This window comes from Apium graveolens, chromosome 4 (assembly GCF_009905375.1).
Source record: "Apium graveolens cultivar Ventura chromosome 4, ASM990537v1, whole genome shotgun sequence".
Lineage (NCBI taxonomy): Eukaryota > Viridiplantae > Streptophyta > Magnoliopsida > Apiales > Apiaceae > Apium > Apium graveolens.
The window spans coordinates 43,370,952-43,396,631 of record NC_133650.1 but is presented as its reverse complement, the minus strand read 5'-3'; the positions used below and the strand labels follow the sequence as shown (position 1 = coordinate 43,396,631).

Below are 25,680 nucleotides of genomic sequence, written 5' to 3'. Positions count from 1 at the left end.
CCGCACCTGTTTGCACACATCCCTGCAATCACAAAAACACCCTCTTGTTATATTATCTTTCTCGTCTCTCCACCGCCAAAACCCTCCATAAACCCTAAAAATCACGATAAAACACACACATACATATAATTCGTCTCAACAAGATGCCATTATCACCCATTTTAATTCGTCTCAATACAAACCCACTTGTCTCAATGTCTCTCATTCAATCAACAACCCATTTCTCACTTAAATCCTTTTTTCTACCCAAACCATCATTTATTCTTGTTTCTAAATTAAACCCCACTTCCTCATTTGCCCGCCCTCTTGTTTCTTTCTCTAAAATCTCTTCAACCCCTTTTAAATTCAAGATATTATCTTCTAATCATTTGTATAAGCAGAGCTTTGGGTATGGTAGGTATGCTTATGATGAGTATGATTCTGAACATGATTCTGATCGTGATGTCAAGTCTTCTAAGCATTTGGTGAGCTCTCGATTGATTGCGTAATTTACTGTTTCTTCATTTGGGTTGTGCTCATTTTGTGTAAAGATTGGATTTTTTAATTAGGATTGTGAAATATAGTTGGTTATTGTTTCAGATGAACTGCTAGCATTTATATTAGACGAGTGTCACGGAACTGATAGATTTGGTTTAGTATTATATTTATCGGGTTCTTTATAAATGTACTATGTACTATATATCTAATGACTAATGCATTGAAGTTTTGAGTATAAGGGGATGGGGAGTATTTGCACCAGTGGCCTTTAGCCACGGCGAGGGTAAAGAAGCTTGCCACAAGGCTCGCAAAGTTATAAACAAAAATCTGTCATGGTTGTATTTCTTCACTTTTTAAGTCAATAATGCATTTTTAGGTTGATTATCAAGTCAATAATATACGTACTTCCTACATATCATAAATTTTACTAATCATTAGATAGTTTTTTAGCAGCTGAGAATAGGCATCCTATGCATTAGTATGTCTTTATAATGTGGAACTTCGGTAAATTAGTTGACTGCTCAGTATCTTATGAGATTTTTATATATTGTCACACCTTGTAAAAATTTATTAACTTTTGTCTAGTACCAGATAAAAATTATGAGGGTCAAACCTATTACTTGTTTTCTGTTAGGGACAAATTTGCTACTTCTAATCTGTGTCACATTAATTAGAGGTTAATACCATAGACTGTTCAAAATTATTTCTGGAATTATCACATCAACGCAGTTTGTTTATAAGTATGTCATTAATGTGTCACTGTATCTTTTAAGTCAAAATAGCTGATGGCACTGTTGCTTCATCTAGTTTATCAGTGATACAGTTTATCACTATTTGAATTGTATCTTATATGTTATAACTTTAATTTTCTAAATTCCTACATCAGATGTCTGAACTCTTATCTAATGGTTTAATTGCTGATATTTGATATTCAGGGTGCTTCAACTCTTGATAATATTGAAGAGTGGAAATGGAAGTTGTCCATGCTTATACGTAACAAAGATGAACAAGAAGTTATTTCCAGGGAGAAAAAGGATAGGCGAGATTTTCAGCAAATTTCAGCATTAGCAGCTAGAATGGGGTTATGCAGGTTTCTCTAGATTTTTCGATATAACGTTTCTTTTGTATTTTCTAATTCAAAGTTAAGATTTGTTTATTTTTATTTTCTTTGCAGCCAACAATACACTAAAGTAGTAGTCATAAGTAAAGTTCCACTGCCAAATTACAGATCGGATCTGGATGATAGACGACCACAGAGGGAGGTATATTTTTTTCACTTGTTCTTTTTTGATTTCTTTTTATAATGTGAACAACAATCTGAACTTCCATGAAAGTATGTAGAATGTTGCTAAGAATCAGCTAATAATTAACAAGAAACTAAGAGTTCAAGGTAGCAAAATACTGATTGAAGTGTAACGTTAGTTACAAAAAGAGCCTCACTCTTCGAGAGGTGAGCTTCTCCCAGAATACAACCACAATAATATTTCTCATGAAAACCCTATGCCCTCTTTCTTACAGCTTAAATACTCCTCACGACTGAAAACCCCAAAATACCCTCAATGTTATGTTATTATTCCAACTGCACCCTTGGGTCTCTGTCTTTTCTCTGCCTTCGCTTATAAGTTATCATAACAGGTAGACTTGCTTCATTCTTAGCATTACTCCCTGCCAGAAGAGTCACCTTGTCCTCAAGGTGAAAATCAGGAAACAATTCTGCTATAGTCCGGAAAGGTTCCCAGGTTGCTTCTATCTCCGGCACTCCCACCCATTTAATCAAAACCTCAGATTCCGTCGAGGATCCTACTGGTGTGTTTCGAATGCCCAGAACTTGTTCCGGATAGCTTTCCAAAACCAGTGCATCTGTAAGGGCAGGTGGCAGTTGAGCCGATGATGGTGCCTGACCTACCACTTGCTTGAGCTGCGAAACATGGAACACTGGGTGAATCTTCGCCACTGATGGCAACTTCAGTTTGTAAGCTACCTTACCTACGCGCTGCAACACCTCGTAAGGTCCATAAAATCTAGCACTCAGCTTGTCAAAAGGTTTTTTAGCTAACGAGTGCTGGCGGTATGGTTGAAGCTTCAAGTACACGTGCTCTCCCACTTCGAATTCTAATTCTCGTCTTGACAGGTCCTCTTGCAATTTCATCCGATGTTGGGCTTTAAGTAGGTTAGCTTTTAAGTCATCCAACATGGCATCCCGTTCCACCAACTAATCCTCAAGGGATGACAGCCCGGTACTACCCTTTACGAATTTCACCAGTTGAGGGGGGTCTCTTCCGTATAATGCTTTAAATGGGGTGAATCCCGTAGAACCGTGACTAGAGGTCTTATACCAGTACTCGGCCCACGGTAACCAAGAGACCCATGTCTTGGGTTGTCCTGAAATAAAACACCTTAAGTAGGTCTCAACACACTTGTTGACCACTTCCGTTTGTTCGTCGGACTGGGGGTGGTATGCAGTACTATGACATAGCTTGGTCCCCTGGAGTTTAATAGTTCCTTCCAAAAAAAAGACATAAAGACCTTGTCCCGGTCCGATACAATGGTAGAGGGAAATCCATGTAGCCGAACGATCTCCTTAATAAAGATATCTGCTACCGATGATGCAGTGAAAGGATGTTTTAATGGGATAAAATGGGCATATATTGTTATACGATCAACCACCACAAAGATTGCATTTGCCCCTTTCGATTTCGGTAATCCCTCCGCAAAATCCATCGAGATATCCTCCCAAGTTTTGTCCTGAACTGGTAGGGGTTGCAACAGTCCAGCGGGTTTCAAGGTAGAAGTTCTGATTTTTGGCAAACCTGGCATGAAAGGACATGCGCTGCCACTTGCTTGCGCATCCCTGGCCAATACCAATTTGAAGCAAGACACTGATAGGTCTTTAGGTCGCCAGAATGACCACCCAAGGGAGAGTCGCGGTAATCTTGAAGAAGGTTGCTGAGTAGAGATGAATTTTTTGGAATAACCACCCGACCTTTATATTTTAATATTTCATGGTCGAGCTGGTAACCCTTGGGAACTGGATTACCAGCAGTCAAGTCTTGGGTAATCTGTTTGATAAAAGGATCTTGCTGAATAACAGGTTGGATGTCAATCCATTTAGGCCCACCTGATGAGACCATTGCTGCCAGTTCAACCATGCGCGAAAACTCCTTGGATAAAGCATCGGCCACCTTATTTGAGGCCCCCGGTTTATAGTGGATCTAAAAGTTGAAACCCTTTAATTTACTAACCCATTGCTAGTACTCGGCTCCTACCTCTCTTTGCTCCAAAAGGAATTTAAGACTTTGTTGGTCCGTGCGTATGATAAATCTCCCCCCAGAAGATAATGCCGCCACTTTAACACTGCCAAAACAATGGCCATAAGCTCCTTCTCGTAAATAGATTTATGGCGTGCTCTCAAACCCAATACTTTACTAAAATAGGCCACGGGGTGCCCTTGTAACAACACTGCCCCTAAACCGAACCCTAAAGCATCAATTTCTATCACAAAACTCAATTTGAAATTTGGCTTCTCTAATATTGGGGCTTATGTCATGGCATGTTTCAGCCTTTCGAACGCCAATGATGCTTCATGCGTCTAACCAAATTGATCTTTCCTGGTCTGATCAGTAAGAGGCCTTGCAATGGTAGCATATCCAGCAATGAACTTCCGGTAGTATCCGGTCAGCCCTAAAAATCCCTTCAATTCCTTTAAATTTCTGGGCAGTGACCACACTTCCATTGCCTTAATTTTATCCGGGTCTACTGTAACCCCATCAGCGGATATTATGTGGCCCAAATATGCTAGTTGAGGCTGTCCGAACTCGCATTTTTTCCTGTTGGCATACAACTGATGAGTCTCTAGGGTCTCCAGCACCGTATTTAAATGCTCCATGTGCTACTCTTCCGTGGGGCTATAGACGAGGATATCATCAAAGAAGACCAAGACAAATTTTATTAAATATGGCTTAAAGACCGTGTTCATTAAGGCCTGGAATGTTGCCGGTGCATTCATAAGTCCAAACGGCATTACGAGAAATTCTTAATGGCCTTTATGTGATCGAAAGGCTGTTTTAGGCACATCCTCACTTCGAATCCGAATCTGATGGTAACCCGATTTTAAGTCGAGTTTTGAAAGAACTTTTGCACAGTGCAGTTCATCGAGCAACTCCTCAATCGCCAGGATAGGATACTTATCAGGAACAGTGGCTTTGTTTAGTGCCCGATAGTCGACACAGAACCGCCAAGAACAGTCTTTCTTTTTGACAAGGAGTATTGGGCTCGAAAATGGGCTTTTGGACTCCTGAATCATACTATCTTGTAACATGTCACGAATTAGCCCTTCTATCTCGTCCTTTTGGGACTGAGGATACCGATATGGTCAGACGCTGATTGGATTTGTGCCATCCTTCAAGGTGATACAATGTTCATGTCCCCGAGAGGGGGGTAAACCTGATGGCATCTGAAACACCTTAGTATGTTGCCTGAGGGTTGCTTCCAAATATTGGGGCACCTCTTTTGGGGTTTCTTCGTTGACTTTTTGCCCCACATTCACCCCTAAGTGATTACACTCCATAAATCCATCCCCCTTTTTTATCGTCCTTATCATTGCTTTAAGTGAAATCATGGTTCTGCCCCGTGCAGGATCCCCTTTTAGAACCACATTATCTTGCCCAAGCTTAAAAAGTGTTAATGTCTTCCAATTAGCCGAGACCGTCCCTAACTTCTCTAACCATTGAACGCCCAAAATCAAATCAGAATTTCCCAGTTGTAGGGGCAAGTAATTTTCGATCACTGTAATGCCTTGTAACTGAAGTACCACTGTCCTACACCCACCTTCACCGCGTACATCTGCCCCTGTTCCCAACGACACACCAAAATCCTTCGAAGGAAGCAACGGTAGCCCCAATTTCTCTACCGCTGCCAATGAGATGAAATTATTTGTGGCCCCTGGATCCACCATCACCACCACTTTTTTCCCCATAACCTCACCCAACATTTTCATTGTCTTTGGATGAGTAATCCCAACCACTGAGTTTAAAGAGATATCCGGTCTCACAGTTTCACACTCCGGTATCTCATCTGTAACTGGCACCCCCTCAAAGATATCACTGATTTCATCATCCCCCTCATCACAATGTAACAAAATCACAATGTAACAAAATCACACTAAGCTCCCTATTTTTACAACGGTGACCTGCTGACCACTTCTCATCACACCGAAAACACTCTCCTTTCGCCCTCTTTGCCTGTAACTCCTTTTCTGACAACTTCCTAACCGCCCCAATTGGTTTTGCAACAGGAAAAGTACTACTGGTACGTGTCGGTGTCATGGAAGGAGAAGAAGAAATGTGTGATATAATAGAAGATGTGCGTGTAGAAGGGTTGACAGACATGTTTTGGCTTTTAAACGACGAAAAATTAGACTTACCTGAGTGAGATGACATAAAGGATCCAGCCCGTTTCACATTTAGTCCAGCCCGTAATTTCTCTTCCACTTTGACAGAGAGATCCATGGCATGATCCGGACTTCGAGGTCTAAGTAACCGAACTTCTGCCTTTACATCATCTTTTAACCCAGCAAGGTACTGACCCTTAGCAATTTCCTCCGGAATGCTCCCCAGTGGCGCCATAAATTCAATAAAACGCCTCCGATACTCAACCACGTCCGTTGTCTGGTAGTGGTCAAGCCACTGTATATGTAAACTTCTTGCTGAATTAGGGCGAAATTGACGAAGGAGCATGCCCTTAAGTTCTTCCAAACAGTGAATAGGTCGCCTCCCATGCTCCCACTGGTACCATAACAACGCGTCCCCATTGAGAGATACTACCGCTGCCTCTGACAAGAATATTGGTAGGGAAAAAGTATCTCTCCCATTGTTGGAGAGTCCTCATTATATAACAATATACAAGCTGAATTATCTCCTGAAATGCAGCTAATTTGCAGATTTCAGCCTTTACAACAGTTCTATACTCTAAATATGGAAGGTAACCAAATATGTTAATACACCTAATATATCTCAATCTAATTAGGGACAACTAATACAACTAACATACAGCTAATACATTTGACACCCTCCCTCAAATTGATGCTGCTGGTAAATCTTCAAGCATCAATTTGCCAACAAGAAAGTTGTGGCGCTGACGTGACATCGATTTGGTAAAAATATCAGCAATCTGTAGAGTGGTGGAGATATGTGGGAGAGTAATAACCAGGTGGTCATAAGCCTCACGAATAGAATGACAGTCAACCTCAATGTGTTTTGTACGTTCGTGGTAAACAGGGTTGGCTGCAATCTGAATGGCGCTAGTGTTATCAGCATGTAATGGAGTTGGCTGGGCTTGAGAGAATCCAAGTTCTGCAAGGAGCCCACGTAGCCAAATAATTTCAGAACAAGCGGCAGACATGGCACGATATTCTGCTTCTGTAGACGACTTCGATACACGATTCTGCTTTTTGCATTTCCATGAAATAAGAGCATCTCCAAGAAACATACACCAACCAGTAATAGACTTTCTAGTATCAGGGCATCCAGCCCAATCTGCATCATTGTACGCTTGAAGTTTGAGTGAAGAACCAACGGGGAAGAACAGGCCACGACTAGGAGTTCCAAGGATATACCGGATGATTCGTTTGACAGCTGATAGGTGGAAGTGCCGAGGACATTGCATGAACTTACTTACTATATGTACAGCGTAAGAGATATCCGGTCGAGTAATGGTAAGATATATAAGGCTGCCAACTAGCTTCCGGTAAAAAGTAGGATCAGAAAGTAGCTCTCCTTCTTCTCTGCTATATTTGACATTAATTTCCATTGGGGTTTCAACAGAAATAGAGCCCTTGAGTCCGGCTAATTCAACCAAATCTTGAACATACTTGTGTTGATTCAAGAAGATACCTCGTGGTCGATAATGTACCTCTAATCCCAAGAAATAATGGAGCTGACCAAGATCTTTCATTTGGAAAGTGGAACGTAGCAGATTTTTAAGACAATCAATGGCTTGTATATCAGAACCAGTGACAAGGATATCATCCACGTAGACAAGAAGCATAACTATCCCCGCACTTGTCTTTTTCAGGAAAAGGGAGGAGTCATATTTACTTTGCGTATATGAAAAACTCAGTAGAGTGGATTTGAACTTTTCAAACCAGATTCTAGGTGCCTGCTTTAAACCATATAAAGAGCGCTTCAGTTTGCAAACATGATTAGGTGAGATAGGCATACCATTGGGAAGTGTTATATAAACTTCTTCCTTGAGGTCACCGTGTAAGAAAGCGTTCTTCACATCCATTTGAGACAATTTCCATGATTGAGACGCAGCAAGGGCTAGTATGGTTCGCACGGTGGTCATTTTAGCTACCGGTGCAAACGTCTCTTCGTAATCTATGCCGTACTCTTGTCTATTTCCAAGCACTACTAGTCGAGCCTTATACCTCTCAACGGAACCATCTGGATGAAGTTTTACTGAGAACACAAACTTGCTGCCCAGAGGTTTCACGGATTTGGGACGCGCTACAACATCCCATGTTTGGTTTTCTTCAAGTGCAAGAAGCTCAGTTTCAATAGCTTCCCTCCAACATTCATGCTTCATTGCCTGTTTATATGATTTGGGAATAGGGATGGTTGATACAGTAGCTGTTAATGATACAGGATTAGTAAAACCATACCTATCTGGAGGCTGGCTCACTCGAGTGCTATGTCTACGAGTGGCAGGTGCAGCAGCTTGAACGGGATCAGTAGTAAGGGAATCATTTTGAGGGGGTGGAGAAGCTTGAACATGATCAGCCGCAAAGGAATCAGTGTGTGGAGGTGGATTGGCTTGAATTGGATTTGAAGTTGGAGTTTCTAGTATAGTATTCTGGTTTGGCATGACTTTAGTGCGCCGTTGATACACCAAAAGTGGTTTAGGAGATGGATGTTCAGATTCAAATGACACTGGAATGGATAAAGAATCTGCAGAAGAGTTAGTAAATAGAGGTACAACTGAAGATAACGGAGAATGATGATCAGAATGATGATCATTGTAGGTAGAGAAAAAAGGTTGGTTTTCCAGAAAAACTACATTTCTCGAAACTCGAGTTCGTCGTAAATTAGGATCATAACAGAGAAATCCTTTCTGGTGTAGAGCATATCCTAAGAAAGCACATTTTGTTGACTGGGCTGTGAGTTTTGTGCGTTCATGTGGAGGAAGGTGAACATAACATACACATCCAAAATTACGAAGACCTGAATAATCTGGAGTGCGACCAAACAACCGAGTGAAAGGTGAAACGTGATTTAAGGATGGTGAGGGTAATCTATTTATGAGGTACACTGCAGTGGAGAGAGCTTCACACCAGAACCTAGAGGGCACAAATGATTCCAACAAAAGAGTACGAACAACATCGAGAAGATGGCGGTTTTTTCTTTCAGCTATCCCATTTTGTTGGGGAGTTGAAGGACAAGACCTTTGAGAGATTATACCATTGGCTTGTAAATACTCTTGAAACAAATGAGCCGTATATTCACCCCCATTATCTGAGCGAAGAATTTTGATTTTTGTATCGAATTGAGTTTGAATATATGCATGAAAGATCTTGAAGGCTGAGAGCACTTCAGATTTAGAACGAAGCAAATATATCCAAGTAAAACGACTATAATCGTCAATAAATGTGACAAAGTACTTATACTTAGCATGAAGAACAACCGGTGACATACCCCAAACATCACTATGTATTAAATCAAAACGTTGAGTTACATCAGAAGTATGAATGGGAAATGGTAAAGTTTTGCTTTTTCCAAGTTTACAAGAATTGCAATCGAACTGGACAGAACTAAGAGAAGATATTTTTTTATTCCCAAGTACACCAGATTTCAGCAAACCACGAAGAACGTTATTATTGGGGTGTCCTAGACGCTTATGCCATGCATGGTAATCAATACGGGCAGAATTACAAGAAATAATAGGAAACGAGCGACATGGTGAAGGAAATTGTATAGGAAAGAGACGCTCAACTTTAGGCCCCCTCGTGATCACCCTCCCTGACTGCTGATCCTGCACAATACAACCAGATTTTGAAAATGTTACTTTGCAATTATTTTCTACCAATTGACCGACAGAAATAAGGTTAGTGGTAAGGGCAGGAGAGACAAAGACATCGGTTAGAGAGGAAGAAATATCACCAGTTGCTGTAATAGGTAAATGATTTCCATCTGCAGTACTGATTTCAAGATTTCCGCAATATTTACTTATATTTGTAAGAAAATCAGCATTATTGGTCATATGATTAGAAGCTGCAGAATCAAAGTACCAAGTAGGTGATTTGAGAGTAGATTTACCAGAAATTCCTAGAGGAGAAAATGCTGAAATGATCATTTGCTGAATCATTTCAGGTGTCACGGGTTGGACAGGAGCTATATCATTCCGTGTCGTATGTCCAGTATTCAACATACCTCCAGTACTCGAGGATCCAACCATAGCTGTGTAGGCGGTCTCAGATTTCTTTGGTGGACGAATAGGACATTCCTTGATTATATGTCCATCTTTCTTACAATAATTGCAAAATTTTTTGGAACAGTTTGAAGCATAATGTCCAAAACCTTTGCAAGAGAAACACTGAACATTACGCATATCCCTGCCTCTTAGTTTACCTTGTGTTGCATATGCCAGATGAACTAACTCAGATTTCTGTTCTTTCAAGGTGTCTTGAGTGAGAAGACGTTGTTCCTCCCGAAGCAGATCATTAAGACATGTATCCAGAGAAGGAAGAGGATCTCGATTCATAAGGTTTGACCTAGTAGCTTCAAACTCAGACCGTAATTTCATAAGAAACTGATCTCTTTTAGTAGTTTCATGTACATCTTGAACCGACTTAAGACCTTCAGCCGATACAGAAGCATAGACAATATCCGTGTATTCAACCCATAGGTTCATGAATGAAGAATAAAAATCAGAAATTGACAGACCATCTTGTTGAAGTTTGCCTATGTCATGTTCTAGTTGAAAGCGACGAGCAGTGTTCTGCTGACTATATATCTTCTTGAGATAAGCTCACATCTCAGCTGAAGTTTTAAAAGTCCGTAAGTTCAATATAATGTTGGGATCGACAGATCCTAGCAGCCAACCCATGATCTGTGCATCTTTAGTTTCCCACTTAGCATATCCAGCCTTGTCTTTTTCTTTGTCAGGAGCAAGAGTGGTGCCACTAACATAACCCCATAAATCCTTCCCTTTGACAAAGATCTGAAAGTGAAATGCCCATGCTGAATAATTTTTGCCATTAAGGCGAACCAAGAGAGTGTCATACTTGTCTAAAGACATGATTCTGAGAGAATGATGAAGAGTAACCAGGAACAAGAAACTTTATCAAGATACAAGAACGAAGAGAAAGAATTGATCAGAAACAAGAGGAAATCAGAATTGTAGCTCTGATACCATGACAAGAATATTGGTAGGGAAAAAGTATCTCTCCCATTGTTGGAGAGTCCTCATTATATAACAATATACAAGCTGAATTATCTCCTGAAATGCAGCTAATTTGCAGATTTCAGCCTTTACAACAGTTCTATACTCTAAATATGGAAGGTAACCAAATATGTTAATACACCTAATATATCTCAATCTAATTAGGGACAACTAATACAACTAACATACAGCTAATACATTTGACAGCCTCCACCTGTTCTTCCTCTGTCAATCGGTAGAACTTGAAGTACCGCTCTGCCTGTAAAATACATCCATCTGGATTAACTCCTTCAAATGTGGGTAAATCCAATTTTTTAAATCGCCAATTAGGCCCCCCTGTATGAATCTGAGAAGAATTTCCCCCAATTTCCAGCCCTCGGTCCGACCCGTTTGCACCTCCACGACCAGACCCGATTCCAACATCCACAAACCTACCCGACCCGACTCCAGACCCTCCGTCCTCATCCACAAACGACCTCAGTCGTCCTTGCCCAAATCGAAACTCCGGAGAAGGTTTCACTACTTCCCCTTGCAATGTCTCCGTTGGTTTGAAAGAGGTGAGAGTCGAACAAATCTCCTCTTGAAAATTTTCCTGCTCCTCCTTCAGTAAATTCATAAATACATCTCGTTTCTCTCTCGACCTCGCAATTCTGTCCTCCAATCTTTGAGATGTTTGCTCCAGTGAGTTTGTGAGTTGGGTGATTAGGGATTTCTGCATCTCCTGTGCTGCAGCTTGAAGTGAGACAGCAATTTGCTCCGCCATAGTGGTACGCGATCCCCAAGCCCTTGTTCCAACATTTCTATGCGATGTTGATTCGTTGGTGGTTCGCCCATGTCTGTCCCGTGAGTGAATCGATGGAGCTCTGATACCACTTTGCTAAGAATCAGCTAATAATTAACAAGAAACTAAGAGTTCAAGGTAGCAAAATACTGATTGAAATGAAACGTTAGTTACAAAAAGAGCCTCACTCTTCGAGAGGTGAGCTTCTCCCAGAATACAACCACAATAATATTTCTCATGAAAACCCTATGCCCCCTTTCTTACAGCTTAAATACTCCCCACGACTGAAAACCCCAAAATACCCTCAATGTTATTTTATTATTCCAACTGCACCCTTGGGTCTCTGTCTTTTCTCTGCCTTCGCTTATAAGTTATCATAACAGGTGGACTTGCTTCATTCTTAGCAAATGTTTTCTGAAAGCAAAGCAGTTGTATTACTTAGAAGAATGTGTAAGTTTAGTGTATGTGCATGAATGTAATACATCTAATGTAATTAACATTCTTGGCATTTTGTAGGTTATCTTACCTTATGGTCTGGAAGAAGAGTTGGTTGCTCAACTGAAAAAGTACTTAGTTAAAAAGTCTACGAATAAAGATTTTGTTCAGGATAATTCTATTCTTAGATCAAGCACCGGTGGCAATTTGGCTATCAATCAACAAATTTATGAGCAAGAAGAGCCAATTAAGAGAACCAGCCCTGGGACCGAGAGAATTCTTCAGCGGAGAAGCTTGGAAATTCTTAACAAACAACAAAGTTGGCAGGTTTATCTGAATGACTTGCACTTCCTTTAGATAACACATGCTTTTAATGTAGAAAAACATTTAATAGCAAAGTTCATACTTGGCCATTATGTATTTTCTGTATCATTTAGTAACAGTTAGAGGTTATTCCTGAGTCCAGACTAGGATTACTTTTTTATTAGTAATAACATGGTTTTTTCTATAGTAATTGGGATGGGTTTTTAGGCTGTTTTATTATAACAATTTTATCAAACTTCGAGAAGTCACCAAAGGGGGATGCAATTTAGCGACATAAATTCAAAGCTGAATACATCTGTGGACACCACTTTCCCTTAGGCGTTATATAAGGTTCTATTGAAAATTCTACTAAGAATAACATATGATGGGATACTGGAAAGAGAAGTAGAGATAAAACCTGAAATAGATTACCTTGTACAATAAACAAATTCTTCAATATTATTGTTATGGAAACTAACGAATATTACTGTCTGATAGCAATTCATGACTTGAATGGAATCATTAATAGCTCAGTATTTTGATCTGTAAAAAGATTAGGAAACTAACTAGAGCAGGAAATGCTTGTTTGATCGAGTGACCAACTTGTGTGTTCTTCTTTTAGTGGGTGTAACTTCTCGGGCTTTTTTCACTGTTTATATATTGATCCAACCAAGTTTTATTCTTCGTGCTCTGGTCTCCATTCTATTCCAAATTTGAGGTTAAAACTTAAATTCTGCTACAAAAGAAGAAGCCTAAAAGGTGGAAACGGTCTTTCTCCTTTCAGTATCCTCAAATTAATATGTTGATTTTTATTTCAATTTTGATAAATAGCAGTAAAACCCTATTTTACTTCAGGAAGCCTAACTCTAGGAATCCCGCAGCCGACTTAGGCATACACTGAAACAAAAGACGGACCATTAATAGTTGGAAACATTCCCTAAATTTTCTAATATTAAATGCTAGATACCTTTGTATTTAGACAAACATAGTTGCTAAGCTAACATAGTAGATGCCATTGTATTTAAATTAACATCATATCCCTATATTATACTACTTTATCAATTATTTTTCTCTACCCTGTAAAACCCTGGTTGTCACAATTATGGTTTAGCTGCCGGAAAATTTCTTGTAGTATGGGCAATAAAATGCTTTCTGGACATGCGGGGTAGTTGTACTTACTAAGTTACTGTAAATCAGTGATAAGTCCTTACATTCCGAGGTCAGCAAAAAATGAGATCATTGATTTGTGATGCTTGAATTAAGAATTTATCTGGTGAGGGTATTAATTAAGGTTTCGTATTGTTTATGTAATGTACTGTAGCTCCTGGTTTGTGTCTATCTTATTAGGTTTATAATAATGTTGAAACTTGATAATGCAAATACTCTTACTTTTCTTGTACATAATAATCTTTTTATTTGGAATCTTTTTTGTATAGAACTCATTAGAAGGCCAAAAGATGCAAGAATTTCGAAAGACTCTCCCGGCATATAAAGAAAAAGGCTCATTGCTAAACCTTGTTGCACAGAACCAGGTATTAGATAAACTTACCAGTCAATCAGTTCAATTGCCTGATTCTTATATATTGATAACTATACCTGAGGCCATTTGTAACATAATATACATATATATATGTTTATCAGTGTATGTATGCTATGTACTCCCTCCGTCCCTCCCAAATGTTTACATTTGGGTGGGGCGCGGAGTTTAAGAAAAATGATAAAGTTGTGGAGAAAAGTTGAAAAAATGAGTAAAGTAGTGGGACCGATTAATATTATATGTATAAAGTGGGTATAGTGGAGGAAAGTAGTGGATGTAGTTAATTTAAAAATTATAAAAACTTTACTATTTTTGGAAAATTTTGAAATGTAAACAATTGGAAGGGACATCCCAAAAAGGAAAGTGTAAACAAATGGGAGGGACAGAGGGAGTATTAAGGAAGCAATGACCTCTTAATTAAAAAGGAGATCTATTTCGCGGAATTTTGTCCTGCTTGAAACGGGTTCAAGACTCGCTATAATATAAATGTGATTCAGAGTTTCAAGCCAAGGATGTACTTTGATGAAACATCTATGCAAACTCAAAAATTTGAACAAAGGTGAGAGTTTCCTCACCCTGATCACTGATGCCTGTAAGATTTATAGAGAGTAAGAATCTACCGTGATCCTTGGAGAAAATGGAGCAATACTTGATTTTCAAGTGCAAAATTGAAAAGACAGCATCAGAGACCACAGTAATAAAGCTTTGTTTTGTAAATTAGAAGGTTGATGACCTTTCACCGTTTTTCTGAATAAGCATATGTGAAAGGGTTATTTCCTGTTCAGATTGATGTTGTGTGTATAATTAAAATTACATGTATTTGTTCAGAAGTGGACAGTTATGACACCCAAACCAAATCATCAAGCCCAAGTTATATATATTTTGGTATAATATAATTGTGCTCTTTAACAATAACTACTTCATTCCATGTCTAATTCTAAATCGCCAAATCTAAAGTTGCAACTGTTTATGTTTGCTAGGCTGAATGAATTTTACCAAGAACAGTTGATTTGAGTGTAATGGATATTGAATAATGATGTATTCAAAGTAATTGGTATCTTAAGTAGCCCCGTGTCACCTGATCATCAGTTTTGCTGATTTTCCTAGGAAAGGGCCATTTGAAGAATATGAAGAAAACATAGCAGGAAGTCGATGAAACCTGTTTTCCAGACAGAAATAGTTGTTTCTTCAGATCCTAGCATATTTTGTAATACATATTTATGCACCTGCAAGACCATGAATACTTAAAACTATTTAGTTCAGTTTATGATAGGTTTACCTTACTGAGAATTGGTGCGAGTTCTTTTTGTTTATTTAATTTACTATGATTTGACCTGTAACATTCCCATGATTGCAGGTAGTGGTTGTCTCTGGTGAAACTGGCTGTGGTAAAACCACACAACTTCCTCAATATATTTTAGAGTCTGAGGTTGAAGCTGCTCGTGGTGCAGCTTGCAGTATTATTTGTACCCAGCCTCGACGAATTTCCGCAATGTCAGTTGCTGAAAGAGTTGCTGCAGAGAGAGGGGAGAATCTGGGAGAGTCTGTAAGTTTCTTTATACTCTTTTGACAAAGACTTGTGTGCTAGTATTTTACTTGATGACATTGGCATGTTTGTTATTTTTCCTGTACTTCCTTTGACTTTTGTTGTTTTTAGGTTGGGTATAAAGTTCGTCTAGAAGGTATGAAAGGGAGGGATACTCGCCTTTTGTTTTGCACTACTGGCATTTTATTAAGGAGGTTGCTTGTTGATAGAATGTTGAAAGGTGTTACTCATGTTATTGTTGATGAAATTCACGAGCGTGGAATGAATGAAGGTTGCTGAGCTTACTATCTACTTTTTTGTCTCTCTGAAGAATATATTTCTTACTAGTGTCTACGTTTTATGCCAGATTTCCTTCTCATTGTCCTCAAGGATCTCCTTCCTCACCGGCCAGAATTAAGATTGATATTAATGAGTGCAACCTTAGATGCTGATCTTTTTTCATCATACTTTGGTGGTGCCCCAATGATCCATATTCCTGTAAGTACAGAGCTCCATGTGTTGTATTCCATTAAAGGTTATTACTTGTTTGCACCCACTATACATGGATATGTTGAGTGGTAAAGCTTCACTAATTCCTGTTTAAACTTAAAGGTCTATGAACTACACAAAAATATGATGAGCGCGTGTTAACAATATTGACCGAAAGAACTGAATAGTCAAACCCTGTGGAAAGGTGGAAATGTATCAAATTTTTTAGATGGATTAGTTGCAATACATATGCTTGGCATATTACTCGGTTGTCAAATAAGAAACTTAAGAGATCTAAGTGTAATGCTAAATATATAAGCTTATCAAATGTTTTAGATGAAATGGATGCTATACACAAGCTAAAGAATGAAAACCAAATACGAGATAGGATAAGATTTCCAGCCTACTTCACTAACCAAATTGTCGAATTCCCCTCTTTTATCATTTCCTCTGCGTGTTTCGAACTTTATAGTGGATATAACCTAGGTACAAGTGCTGTAGAAAACTTGAACATGTTTCCTCTTTTCTATTTTACAAGCGGAAGTAAATTTGTAAGTTGTACTGATCTGTGTTCTGGGGGGTGGGAACGGGGTGTTTGATTCTCAGGGTTTTACATACCCAGTTCGAAGTCATTTTTTGGAGAATATTTTGGAGATGACGGGGTATAGGCTAACCGCTGATAATCAAATTGACAATTATGGCCATGACAAGATGTGGAAAATGCAGAAACAAGCTCTAAAAAAGAGGAAAAGCCAGATTGCTTCTGCAGTCGAGGTAATCAATAAATGAGTGATATTGGTCCTTCTTGCTTAATATATTGGCTTGTGTTTAACTTCGATTTTTGAAACAGGATACACTTGAAGCGGTTGATCTGAGGGAGTATAGTCTTCGCACCCGGGATTCACTTTCCTGTTGGAATCCTGATTCAATCGGCTTTAACTTGATTGAACATGTACTTTGCCATATATGTAGAAAAGAGAGGCCGGGTGCAGTTTTGGTGTTTATGACAGGTTGGGACGACATAAACTCTTTGAAGGGTCAGCTCCAAGCTCATCCACTCTTGGGTGATCCAAGCAAAGTTTTGTTGCTTGGATGTCATGGTTCAATGGACAGCACAGAACAGGTAACCTTTCTGATATTATAGTTGTACAAAATTACTAGCAATATACCAATTTTTAGGTCGGGTTTAATGACTGTAATATATATATATATATATATATAATATAATGTTACATCTATCAAAACAATGCCGAACGATTGTGGGTATTCTGAATACTTTTCAGTCATAATTATTTGGATATTCGAAAGGAAGATAGTTTGTTAAAGAATCACGCCTGTTCATATACATCCTTAGGATCTGTGCTACCCAATGAGAAAAAAATGACTCTGATCCCGTTCCTTCATGAACGTTAATCTTTTTCGACAAGAACTGACCCTTAAATAAAGAGTTTATGGGTCATTGGAACATAGATACTCACTAATATCACTGTATTGTTACAAGCTCATCTCACTTGTTTTATCAACTGATTTTTTCTGAGCTTTTGGGTTTGCGTCTTTTGTAAAATAGAGATTGATATTCAACAAACCAGAAGAAGGAATCAGGAAGATAGTTTTAGCAACGAACATGGCTGAGACAAGTATTACCATTAATGATGTGGTTTTTGTGGTGGACTGCGGAAAGGCTAAAGAAACATCTTATGATGCATTAAATAACACACCTTGTTTGCTGCCTACATGGATTTCGAAGGCTTCTGCTCGTCAGGTAAGTCTATCCTGACTATTGTTTTACATCTGAATCTCTTATCTGTAAGGACTTAGGACTTTGGGGTTTCCTGTTCAGGGATCAGCAGTAATAACTAGTTCAGAATTTAAAATTTATTCATACATACATGAATTTTTTTTTTTTTTGTTTTGGTACTTGCATGTACTAGTGAGGAACTGAGACTAACTCCATTTTGTTTTGCAGAGAAGAGGAAGAGCTGGGCGTGTACAATCAGGAGAGTGTTTCAATCTCTATCCCAGATGTGTACATGATGCTTTTGCTGATTATCAGCTGCCTGAACTTTTGAGAACACCGTTACAATCTCTTTGTTTGCAAATCAAGAGTTTGCAACTAGGCAGTATTTCTGAGTTCCTATCAAGGGCATTGCAGGCCCCAGAACCGCTTTCGGTAGGTTGGCTGAAATCTGTGATATGTTTTTGGAAGTAGCAAAGATAGAAATAAGATAATGTGGTGGTGTTTCTTTTTAGTTTTGTAGCTAGTATTTATGCATTCACGGCTTTTATATTGCTGGGCTTTTTTATTGCCATGCTTTAACAAGGCTATTTCATGTTGAGCATAAGCTGATGCATTTCAGATATGACCTAGTATTCAGTTCTGAAGGTACTCTCTGGCAGATGGGTAACACTTTAATTTCTCTTGGCTGCATTGAAGCAGACAACTCCTTAGGGACTGTGAGGATGTCTTTATATTTATTCACTTCATCCTCCTTTTTAGTGCTCTTTCATTCTCAGAATGTATGATGATATCAGGTGAAGCCCTATAACACATATGTTGGGTACATATGATACAAAGAATGAAGGAATTTATTCAAAAATTTCCGCTTCTCTGCATACTGATTGATAGACTATAAGACATCTAATGATAGGCTTGCATTTCTGCCTGTCCTTAACACAATATGCAACATGCATGTATGAGCTATCTGGCCTCAATATTAAAGAAGATGATTGACATAAACCATATTTATGCATAGCAGCAGCATCATTTTCAGCTCAAGTTGCTGTACAACTCCCCTCTCCCCCCATTTTATCTTTTTAATCCACATATAATTTCAAATTTTCAAACTACTTTCCACTTTTCTTAATCTTTCTTGCAAGGCTAGTAGTCTGGCGTCTCTCTCTACAGATTTTGAAATTGTACATTATTTCTATCTTTTAACCTCTCCTAATTTCAATTTTTTGATACTTAATGGCAGGTTCAAAATGCGATTGAGTATTTGAAAACAATTGGCGCCTTAGATGAATATGAAAATCTTACAGTACTAGGTGAACATATGTTTCATTAATCTTTATCACTTACAAGTATTTTCTTGCTAAATTACTTTTCTTGATATTTATGAAGTTCTTCATGCGAGTTTTGATGATCAGTTACAAAATATACATATTCTCTGTTACACTGCAGGACAAAAATTGTCAGTGCTTCCGGTCGAGCCCAAACTTGGCAAAATGCTCATATTAGGGGCTATTTTTAACTGCCTCAATCCAATAATGACCGTTGTTGCTGGGCTGAGCGTCAGGGATCCTTTCTTGATGCCTTTCGACAGGAGGGATGTATGTACCCTGCCTTTTAAGTGCTTTGGATGGAACATAATACTACCTCCATTCCACAATGTTTCTCTTTGACTTTTTGCATAAAGGTGTAAAAAGAGACTCGCACGAACTACATATTTTTACCCACCTTTACGTTCATGCAAAAAGTCAAACAGATACAATCTGGAATGGAGGGAGTGTATTCAAGTGTTAAAAATAATTTATTTATATATAAACATCAAACATTTTCGTAAAGTGTTTTGTCTCGTGCTCTTTCTATTAGTTTTCTTGAACTTGTTTGCTTAAAACTACAGATTTTGTTAGGGCCACAACATAGTTTAGCTTTCATTGCCATGAACAGATCTGTTTAGTCCGCCAAGTTTCTTCTGGTTTTCGCTCACTGTTTATTCCTTAAAATTTGTGTACTAATCTTTTAATTAGTAGGGTGGAGGGATGTATATTGGTCCAACCACATTAGTGTTTTATTGCTATCTTGATGAATTTATTTTATTTTAGTAATCGCATCAGTATATATGAGAACTTATAAAACTTACATGAGAGTAGAGCTGCAAATGAACAGAGCCGTTCGTGAACAAAACTCGAGATTGCCTCGTTTAAGTGATCTCGGAAGAAAACGAGCCGATTGCGAACAAAAAAACAAGCTAGGATAATTAAACGAGCCGAGCCGAGTTTTTGGTATGTTCGGCTCGGACTCTGCTCGTTTAGCTTGGACTCGGCTCGAACTCGGTAACTCAGCTCGGATAAAATTTTTATATATAACATATAAAAAATATTTAATAATCACTTGTATAAAGATTTTAAATTTTTTAATTAAATTTTAATACTAATTTTAAAGTAAAATAATTAAATTAATAAAAATTTAATACATATTTTAACAATAAATAATTTAATTAATTTCATACATATCACTAGAGCTTGATTACTTTAACAAACAATTTCTAATTAAACTTAAGCCTAAATTTCACCTCACTTTTATTAGAGGAGTCTACGATAAAATCGACCAAAATTACGCTATTAGTGGACAACTTGACTCGGCTCGAGTTCGGCTCGGTTCGGTTGTTTGTGAGCAAACTCGTGTTCAACTCGGCCTGGCTCGTTTAGAAACGAGCCGATCGTGAACATTTTTTTTCGGCTCGGTTTTAAACTTGGCTCAGCTCGGCTCGTTTTAAAAAAAATTATGCTCGGCTCGGCTCGGCTCGAACAGAACTCGGCTCAGTTCTGTTTGTTTGCAGTTCTACGTGAGAGTAAGTAATGAGAGTAAGTAAGAGCACTATATCTGCTCAAAGAAAAGCAAATGTAAAAATTATCGCCAGGGTCTATGTTATTTGCAGATTCTGCATTTATCCTGTCTATATTACCATGAAGCATGAACTTTAAATCTTGACATACGTGTGTCAGGCATAAGCTCGAGACACCTAAGCTTTTTCCAAAGTTTTGACGGTCTAACTTTATTCTGTGTCAGGCATAAGCTCGAGACACCTAAGCTTTTTCCAAAGTTTTGACGGTCTAACTTTATTCTGCTGTTGTTTATACATGTGATGGCTGCAATTCTGCGGATTTTAAACATGTCCATTCCACGTTGTAAATGAAAGGCTAATTTTATCACTGCCTACGTGATTTTTCTAATAATTAGTACAATTGTGGACCGGCATCCATTCTTTGTAACCCCCTCTGCGGATTTTAAACATGTCCATTGCACGTTGTAAATGAAAGGCTAATTTATCACTGCCTACGTGATTTTTCTAATAATTAGTGCAATTGTGGACCTGCATCCATTCTTTGTAACCTTGTATTCTGTGTATCTTCCTAAACACGTCACATGTTATATATATATATTCATATATATACATATATAGGAAGATGATCAAATTGAAACAATTTTTAAAATGAAAACTAAAAATTAATTTAAGCCATTAGGTCAATCTAATCTAATGACCATTGACCCCCTATGGGCACCACAGAATTACTCTACACCCTCCCACGTAGAACCTCAGCTTTTCCCCTCCGTTTTTTAATTTGATTTTTCTGGCAAACAGTAATTATATTTTATAATCAGACCTCACTGTATTTTTCTCCATCTCCCAACGATCAATTTGCATACCATATGTGCTATGTTTCGACGTGATTTAGAATTTTTTTTTTTTTAGTTATAAATTTTCATTATAAGGAAGTTTCCATTAGAGTAGGAACCTATATATAGAGAGAGAGGGAGAGAGGCAAGTGCTCAAGAGAGAACCCTTTTAAAAAGTGAACGAGAGAACCCTTTTTTAAGAATTGATTTTTAAAACTGAAAAAAGGAAAATATATTTTATTTTTAATAGTGCTTCGATAAAGTTAATTACAAATATTAATTTGTTTGAAAATTTCAAAATCATGCAAAACCGTTTAGAATATTTTTTGAATCTCATGTTGATTCAAATTTTTGATTTTAAATATTATGTAATGACTATTATAATGTTAATGAATATTTTAAAACATTACGATGTTAAAATAAGCTAAAAAATATTTTAAATCTGAGGTTCTCTTGTTCCCATTTTAAGTGGGTTCTCTCTAGAACCTTACCATATATATATACACACACACTTATTGGATTTGAACCTTGTTATGGAAACAAGATTGTGATTCCAATAATTATTTATTTTTGTATTAAATCTCATTTTGATTTTTATTAACCAAGTTCAAATCTCATGATCCCAACCGCACCCTTATTAATTCTAATTAAAAAGGACTATATTCTCGTAGAACTAAATTCCAATAATTTTTTTTGTTCATTACTCTGGGATTTTAGTACTTTCTCTCACTGGGTATTATAATCCCATTATAGATTAAATAAATAGATGATTAAAATGTGGCCTACATGTTTGTATTTGTGTTGCAGAGGTTATGTTTTAATGTATGTACTTTAATATGAAAAAGGGACAAAAGGCAGGAGTGGGGTATGATTCAGGGTGCCTTTGGTAAGGAAATATATCGAAGCACTGCCCAACCTACCCCACCAATTTTCCTAAGCTTTCGCGCTTCACATTTTATTCATCTAATGTTTTTCTACTTGACAAATATATTGATAGGTGTGGCTTTGACATGGCTGATGTAAAGTTATATCGTGTTTGTTTTTGCAGCTTGCCGAGGCATCAAAGGCCCAGTTCTCATCTCGAGATTTCAGTGATCATCTTGCTCTTATTCGGGCATATGAAGGTTGGAAGGATGCTGAGAAACGCCAAGCTGGTTATGATTACTGTTGGAAGAACTTTCTTTCTTTACAGACTCTGAGAGCAATTGATTCTCTTCGAAAGCAGTTCTTTTACTTGCTCAAGGACACCGGTCTGGTTGATGATGTAGACAGATGCAATTTATGGAGTCATGATGAGCATCTCATCCGAGCTATAACCTGTGCAGGTTTATTTCCTGGAATATGCTCAGTGGTGGTGAGTCAAAAGTTTGTTTATAAGATTTTAATATCTTATTAAATGTGTTTTTGGTTCGAAATGGTTCTTGAGAATATATAGTTTCATGTTCGATTTATCGCTAGCTGCAAATTATCTGTTTTTTTAAAATTAGACGAGAATATGCAGCCTTATGTCTTCTCTCTGCCATTTTGTTAATATTGTCATATAATAAAAAAAACATATTTTTTTCTCATTTGTCTTACAGATCAGATTGGAATAAGATTTTTGAGATAACGAACAAGAACAACCCTAATAACATTAATTATCCATGTGACCTTTTTCTCAAATCCAAGCAAAGGCGTATTCCCCGATTCTTTGAGATATTGAGTTGATTTTAGTAAACACAAGTTTAAATAGTTGATTTTGTATGGAACTAGGAAATATAAAAACAGTTCTTTCGGTTCCAGTGACATGAGAATATATGACTGAGATAATTTTATTTTTTTACTGCAGAATAAAGACAAGTCTATATCATTAAAAACAATGGAGGATGGTCCAGTACTTCTGCACTCGGTATGTAACTATGGATCCACTTGAATAGGATTATCACAATGTAGAACAGACATGAATTGTGGTACTCAAGTTAGTATGTTCGATTCTGTATTATTTGAAGTCTTCCCGTCTTTCTCTGCCAGAATTCTGTGAATGCCCAGCAGGCTAGAATTCCTTATCCATGGCTAGTTTTTAATGAAAAGGTGAAAGTCAATTCAGTTATGCTGCGGGATTCGACTGCTGTATGTGACTCTATGGTTCTTCTGTTTGGTGGAAGCATTTCCAGAGGGGGCCTAGTAAGTTTCTTGCTGCTTGCAGTCTTCATCTTTCTTGATATTTTCTATTAATTTTATGTTACTTAATTTTAAAGTTCTCTTTATTTGATAGGATGGACACTTGAAAATGTTAGGAGGGTACTTGGAATTTTTCATGAAACCTGGTTTAGCTGAAACATATCTAAGACTAAGGAAAGAGCTTGAAGAACTCATTCAAATTAAGGTATGCATACTGTTTGTTGGACTATATCTTCCTGTGAAATCAAGTCTCAACTGTATTTTCAGTCAAGTTTCTAATAATAGATCAGGATTACCGGCACTTCTTTGTTGCTAACGCCATCATTTCTTATTGTTGTGCTCTATATATGGCAGCTACTAAATCCAAAGTTGGATATTAATGATCATAATGATCTCCTATCAGCCGTAAGATTGGTGGTAGCAGATGACAGATGTGATGGTAAATTTGTCTATGGGCGCCATTTGCCATCTCCCTCCAAGAAGGAACTGAAAAAAGAATCAAAAGGTGCACTATCAGTGGGTGGCGGTGACAATGCAAAAAATGACCTCCAAACGGTACTTAGCAGGGCAGGGCATGAGCCACCTACTTACAAGACTAAGCAGTTGAAGAATAACAAGTTTCGTTCCATTGTGATGTTTAATGGATTGGATTTTGTTGGTCAGCCATGCAACAGTAAAAAATCGGCAGAGAAGGATGCAGCCTCTGAGGCGCTTCAGTGGCTGATTGGCGAAAACCAACCATCTCAGAACACTGTCGACCATATGTCAACTATATTGAAGAAGAGCAAAAGAAAACAAGAAGTTCATCCTGCAAAGTGGAGGTAGACTTGTCAGCTTCTAGCAGAGAATGTTGCCCATTTTCAGATTATAATCTTGGCCTGATCAGAGAGGGGTTACAGTCACACATTGAGAATGTTGCCCATTCTGGGAATGGAATGAAGGCTGAAATTAGTTAAAGGATATACAAACAATTGTTTTGAAGCCCATGGTTGATGAGTGTGGAGCAGAAGGTATCTCTACCAAGTGGAACCATGTCTCTTAAATGCCAAGTATTTCCAAAAGAGATTCAACAAGATAGAAACTCAAATTAGTTGAAGAAACCACAATTTTTATAAAGTTATAGATAAGTGTTTGAGGTAATCTTCTTACTGCCTTGCTGAAATACGTGAGGGGATGCAGGTAGCACATATTTGAAGCAACCTGCTGCAAATTCAAATTGCACACCTTAGTTCGTAGTTTTGGGTGAGTAACATATTGGTTGCCTTTCTATAATTCTATTTATTAATTGGGCTGAATGTGACACCATGTCAGAAAGATTCAGCATGGACACAAGTCCTAGGGATTATTAGATTTGATATTGTAGCAATTGATTCCATGTAGAAAAAGGAAAGTGTTGATCAGAAATGTAATATATTTGATTGAAACCCTCATGTTCAGTCTTTAAAAAGGGGGTGTACAATGAGGGGGCCATATAAGGGAAAATATTGTTTGAAATGTAGTTGTATTGACTTGAATGGAATGGGGTGGGGGGGGGGGGGGGGTGGAGAACTGAATGAAACTTGTGCTCTTATTTCTAATTTTGGAAGGAATGTGTTCCCTTCTCCCTTGTTTGTTTTCTTCCCCTGTAATAACTAGTTGTCAGAGATGACAGCTTATCAAACCCAACTCCAGAACAGAAGAGGTCTTATTTTTATTTTTTGATAAATAACATGATGTATTGCTTGGAAACACCCCTTTCATTTAAAATGATGGATTTCAAGTATGATTTGATTTATCATTCCAAATTCTCTTAAAATTTAAATGACTTGAATAACTTTAAATAAAACACAAATACGAAAGCTGCTTATTCAATAAAATTGATTTCATTCTATTACGAGAAAAAAAAACCCCATTATTGCTGATACAGGAGAACTTGTTAATAACCTTTCACTTTGTCAACTACGGTTGAGACTAAACACCATTATTTGTTTTTTCCTTTTCAAACAAATAAGAGTTAAATAATTCATATGCATAACATCAAATTCTAAGTCACACCAACACCAATATATTTCAATACCAGTATACCACATTAATAACACTAGTCAAATTTAAAAGAATTTATCAAGGTTTCATGTTAACAAAACATGATAGTTTCA

The 25,680-nt window shown here is 37.8% G+C and overlaps 1 protein-coding gene across 1 annotated transcript; it reads left to right on the top strand.

The window, feature by feature from the left end:
• LOC141717955 (DExH-box ATP-dependent RNA helicase DExH3-like) lies at positions 1–24,975 on the top strand. Its single transcript, XM_074520258.1, has 19 exons — positions 1–464; positions 1,413–1,567; positions 1,652–1,739; positions 12,212–12,457; positions 13,870–13,965; positions 15,328–15,516; positions 15,628–15,787; positions 15,863–15,993; positions 16,591–16,758; positions 16,835–17,107; positions 17,552–17,746; positions 17,951–18,154; positions 18,960–19,029; positions 19,166–19,314; positions 22,434–22,739; positions 23,214–23,273; positions 23,396–23,548; positions 23,640–23,750; positions 23,900–24,975. Exons 1-19 carry the CDS (start codon positions 144–146, stop codon positions 24,368–24,370), a joined length of 3,546 nt encoding a protein of 1,181 aa, XP_074376359.1. The 5' UTR covers positions 1–143; the 3' UTR covers positions 24,371–24,975.
• The last annotated feature ends 705 nt before the right edge of the window (positions 24,976–25,680 follow it).

Excerpts from the sequence above, each read along its gene's own strand:
- LOC141717955 (XM_074520258.1), top strand. The coding sequence starts at position 144 with ATGCCATTATCACCCATTTTAATTCGTCTCAATACAAACCCACTTGTC. Across the intron at positions 15,517-15,627 it reads GGGAGAATCTGGGAGAGTCT|GTTGGGTATAAAGTTCGTCT; the intron begins GTAAGTTTCTTT and ends TGTTGTTTTTAG. Across the intron at positions 19,315-22,433 it reads TGCCTTTCGACAGGAGGGAT|CTTGCCGAGGCATCAAAGGC; the intron begins GTATGTACCCTG and ends TTGTTTTTGCAG.